The 5,326-nt window shown below is 45.3% G+C and overlaps 1 protein-coding gene across 1 annotated transcript; it reads left to right on the top strand.

The window, feature by feature from the left end:
- Window positions 1-567: 567 nt before the first annotated feature.
- Window positions 568-4,448, top strand: LOC132388284 (probable G-protein coupled receptor 139). The gene is made up of 2 exons (XM_059960622.1): window positions 568-622; window positions 3,532-4,448. Exons 1-2 carry the CDS (start codon window positions 568-570, stop codon window positions 4,446-4,448), a joined length of 972 nt encoding a protein of 323 aa, XP_059816605.1.
- The last annotated feature ends 878 nt before the right edge of the window (window positions 4,449-5,326 follow it).

Consider the following 5,326-nt stretch of genomic DNA (forward strand, 5'->3'; position numbering starts at 1 on the left):
ATTCACTAACAAGTTGAAAAGTAGTGGCCCTAATAATGACCCCTGAGGGACACCACTAGATATACTGTCATTATGAGAGGATAGGCTTGTCACTGCTTTAGCTGGAATGAAGATCTAAATACTGAAGCATTGGACCGGTCACGCCATCTTCAGTATTCCTGCTGGGTTTCTGCAAGAACGAATGTGTCTTCTCCACTCGCTGGGGAATCAGGTACCGTAAGACAAACAATCCTGGGTTAGTGGTGAAGTAACGTTAATTTACACCAATTGGTCTGCAAGCTGGTTTCGTCATCGGCTAACTGAATGTGCTATAAAAGGCGGACCTTTCAGTCGCTTTGCCGCGCTTGAGACTGAACTGAGAAGGCGCACCGAAACCACAGAAGTGTTGCAAGTGAAGGGCGCACGTTTTATTTCGGTGGGATTCGTCAGTGAAAGTACATTGTGCGTCTTCGTGGGTTTATTTTAATCGATTCGAAATATTGTGATTAATTGGAGGAGTGAGAAGCCGAATATCTCCTGCACCCCCGAATAGCAACAAGTATTCCAGCTGCGCAATACAAATATCGCATGGAGCGAGCAAGGAAAATATGTTACCCTGTCATTGCAGCCATCGGTGTCCCAGGTAAGGTTTCCGTGCGTAACGATATGAAAATGCTATTGGTGTTCGGATTGCAATATATTCTATGTGCATCTCACTCTGCGTTTGTCCTATTTAATCCAGTACTGGATACAATCCCTGTTCCCAGGTGTAATATGTGCTGGTGATTTGATGGTTTTGCAATATATAGAATTACATTCACATCCGTTCGCTAAACGCGAAGAATGATGTGTGCAAGATGGTTTCAAGCTTAAACTCTCGCGAACAACTCGACGATTGCACAGACATTCAGGTCGGTTTCCTCTATAAACTTAAGTGTTTCCGCATATGATAGAAAGCTAGAATTACACACACACAAACTAAATAAGGAACACAGCCGGTCAGACAGCATCTATGGCAATGGTTTCGAAACTTGTTTTTAACGTCATGGACCCCTTCCATTAATGGAGAAGTCAGTGAAGTCGAGCTGGGAAGCCTGATCTATGCAGATAAATAAAATCTGCCAATGTTTCTCGCCGGGAGATTTTTCCGAGCCAGACTGGATTAAAGGAAAAGAGATAATAAAGGGTTGGCGGCGAGGGCAATGATTGAGTGAAGTCAAGTCAAGTCAAGTCACTTTTATTGTAATTTCGACCATAACTGCTGGTACAGTGCGTAGTAAAAACGGGACAACGTTTTTCAGCACCATGATGTTACATGACACAGTACAAAAAATAGACTGAACTACATAATAAAAAAATAACACAGAGAAAGCTACACTAGACTACAGACCTACACAGGACTGGATAAAGTGCACAAAAACAGTGCAGGCATTACAATGAATAATAAACAGGACAATAGGGCAAGGAGTCAGTCCAGGCTTCGGGTATTGAGGAGTCTGATGGCTTGGGGGAAGAAACTGTTACACAGTCTGGTCGTGAGAGCCCGAATGCTTCAGAGCCTTTTCCCGGACGGCAGGAGGGAGAAGAGATTGTATGAGGGGTGCGTGGAGTCCTTCACAATTCTGTTTCCTTTGCGGACGCAGCGTGTGGTGTAAATGTCCGTGATGGCAGGAAGAAAGGCCCCGATGATCTTCTCAGAAAACGTTGAGGAAACATGAACTCTTCATTGCTTCTTAGAGATGCTGCCTGATCGAGGTCCTCCCGTGCCTTTGGCGCCGTTACTCTCGTTTCCAGGTTTGTGTGCGTGCGACGCCGGCGTTTTTTGATAATTATCTTAACTCTGTCCACGACGGTTCTACGCTTTCGAAATCCACGGAGTAACTTAATACAGTCCGTTCTCTTATTGCAGTTGCCATTGTTGTAAGTACTTCCTTCATAATAGCTCTCCAATTTGGCAATCTTCGCACATTTTTTTATGTTTACGAACGCCTAACATTAACCGAGGGCTCTGTCGACCCCTCGGTCAGGTTGGGAGCTTCAAGTGGATACATTGAACAACATTTATTTCTGTACCATATCTTTTGCGATTTTTAGTCTCGTGATATACCAATGCGGCTGATAATATACATTTTTGAAACCTTTCAATCCCGACCTGTCCCTAATCTAAATAAACAATTCAGCGTCGACTATGTTGGCGCTTGTGGAAACCTGGATAAGGAAGAAGGGTTAAGTTGATGGATTTCCTCGTCCAAAACCGTCGGCCGTTTATTCCTCTAACTGGACATGGTACGGGGACAACGGGTGCGCTTTTGTTTACATTCCGCGTTACTGATCTATATCTTGCTGTGAAGAAATTGGAGGAACTTGAACATTGTGTAGGCATAAATAATTAGTTTGTTCAGGCGAATTGATTACCATTGTAGAGGCATTTGCTTTGCAGGAGCTTTCTGTGTTCCATGTTCCGAATCGCCCAGTCACCACAACGGGAAACTAATTCTGCTCACGGCAACGCCGTCTGAGATAACGATAGTCATGTCAGATAGTCATGAGATAACGATAGTCATGTCGCTCCGGAGAATTCACTTTCACACCTAAACGTCTGAAAATTTCTTTTGTGAGCCGATGAAAAAAGGACAATGACGTTTTCTGTCTCTCTCCGTATGCTTGCCTCTTCCACTGTCATAAACAAAGCCATTTTTAAATTTTGCATTGCAATTATTTTAGATACATAGATTTCAGTGCATTGCACAGGCCACTATCGACAGATGCTTCATCGATTTTCCACGATTCTATTTACCTGTGGCCATTTTATTAGGTATTTCTGTACATTTACATGTAAATGCAAGTATCTAATTAAACAATCATGTGGCAGCATGTTAATGCATAAAAGCACGCAGACATGATCAAGAGGTTGAGTTGTTCCTCAGACCAAACATGACAGTGGGGAAGAAATGAGACTTAAATGTCTTTGAATGTGGGGTGTTTGCTGGTACCAGATGTGGTCTTTAGCGTTACTCAGACTCTGCTGACCTTTTCGCGAATTTCACTCAGAGCACTGTCTACACTCTCGGGAGTTGACACAGAATGGTGTGAGAAGGTGAAAGGAAGCCGGCCAGCGGCAGCTGACGGGGCGAAAGCGCATTGATGACGGGAAAGGTCGGGTGGATTGAAATTGGATCAAGCTGCCAGAGTGGCGGCAGTAACTCAGCGAGCCACGCGTTACCACAGAGGTGTATGGAGGAGCATCTCTGAAGGTCGGACGTTGAAAAGGATCTGCTACATCAGCAGACGGCCATGTCGAGTTTCACTACACAACCTCATAGAGCGTTCCGTGTGGGGCAGTTCTCGAGTTTACGCAACATGTCTACACCTGTAATTTGTATCAAGACCGGGTCTGTCGTGATATTCCGGAAGGCGACTCTCTCCCTACTTGTCTTCATATCCTTACAGAGGTTTGGATTATGAATATTAGCACACGATGCTCTTTGGAAACGTGGTTAGAGCGTAAGTTAATGATATCAATATTCCTACATTTCTTTTTCTTTTCGCCAGTTAACCTGGTGGCGATCGTGATACTCTGCCGAGGAAAGTGTGGTCTCTCCAAAGGGATCACTCAGTATCTGGTGGCGATGGCCGTGGCCGATCTAATGGTGGTTGTCATCGAAGTCGCGTTCTACCAGATCGTTTATGCGTACAGGGCGCACTGGCTTATGCTGCCCCCTCCTTTCTGTTTAGTCCACTACGTCTTCTGTTACGTGGCATTAGATTGTTCCGTGTGGCTGACTGTGGCGTTCACTTTCGATCGCTTTGTGGCCATTTGCTGGCCGAAGATGCAGATAAAATACTGCACTCCAAAAATTGCAAGACTGGTTATTTGCGCAATATGTGTGGTTTTCTGTGTAAAGAGCGTCCCTTGTTACTTCCTACATCGGGAACGTGGAATTACTCTCTGGAAGAGGAAATGGATGTGCTACTCCAAAGGGGGACTTCACATGGAGCATGGGTTCGAGTGGTTTTACTGGGTGGACCGTCTGCTGAATCCGCTGCTCCCTTTCTTCCTCATTTTGTTCCTCAATATTCTGATCGTCCGACAGATCCTGGTCTCCAGCCGAGTCCGCAGAGGTCTCCGGGGGCATAGAAATGGAGAGAAACAGCAGGATCCGGAGATGAAGAGCCGCAGACAGTCCATCGTTCTGCTGTTCACCCTGTCGGCGAGTTTCCTCATCTGCCGGGCGACCAGCACCCTGGTCTTCATTTTCCTGCGCTGCCTCTACACGGACCTGGAAACGTCCATCCGGCTTTTCCGATCGCAGCAGGCGGGGTCAGTGATTCAGCTTTTCAGCTGCTGCACAAACACCTTCATTTACGGCGTGACCCAGAGGAGATTCAGGGAGCAGCTGAAGATTGTGACGCTCTCTCCCGTTCATGTCATTGTTAGCATGGGAAGACACTGTTTACCGCGCAGTTAACTTGGAGATGACGCGACAGCAGACTTGGAAGTACGTTTATAATTAGTGTTCTTTTGAAATGTTTGCTGTGCTCGCTGGATGACGTCGGTAACTGTTCTGCCCTCCCTTCCTGAATTAAAAACAAAATCTATTTCCTTCCGGGATAACTGGAATTGATTAGTTACTGTTTTCACGATGCAGTGTACACATTGGGGCCACTCTATTACACCTAATCGTTCGCGCAAATATCCATTGAGTTAATAATTGGTCAGCACCTGAATACATTCAAGCAAGTAGACATGATCATGGGGTTCCGTTTTTTGAAGAAATCAGTTCAAACTTAAGGATTGGGAAGAATTGTGATAAGTACGACATTGGACCAAGAATGCCCAATGATCTTAGTGTCTAACGTAATGACTGTCGATCCCAGAGGGAGTGGTTTTGTGCATCCAAGATAGCTTTGATGAGGTCTCACGCGGAACATGTTTTATTGATGGCAGAAAATTGTTAGAAAAAACAGAAATAAAAAAGTTCAGTGCCCGGCAGTTCCGAATGCGTATGTGACTTTTTTAATGAGAGAGTTCGGAGGAGAGTGATCAGTCTTCTTCAAGGTTACTGGAGAGCGGTTGACCACGTGACCAATAATGGTGTGCAACAGATCATGTTTGCACGCCCAGTACATTGAACATTGACGTGGACGGGCTTCACCTGGTCCGCTTCTGCGCGTCATAAGAGGACTTTGGGTACTGCTAATTGTTTGCACGATGCAGCTATCATTCCTTATTCAAACTGCACTAACGCCTTCTCAGATTCTGCAGCACCATGTAACTAGCGCCCTATGTAAGAAGACGAAATTCTGGCATTCGTTGTGCAAACCCAAATTAACACAACCCAACGCA

The sequence above is a fragment of the Hypanus sabinus genome, unplaced genomic scaffold (assembly GCF_030144855.1).
Source record: "Hypanus sabinus isolate sHypSab1 unplaced genomic scaffold, sHypSab1.hap1 scaffold_293, whole genome shotgun sequence".
NCBI lineage: Eukaryota > Metazoa > Chordata > Chondrichthyes > Myliobatiformes > Dasyatidae > Hypanus > Hypanus sabinus.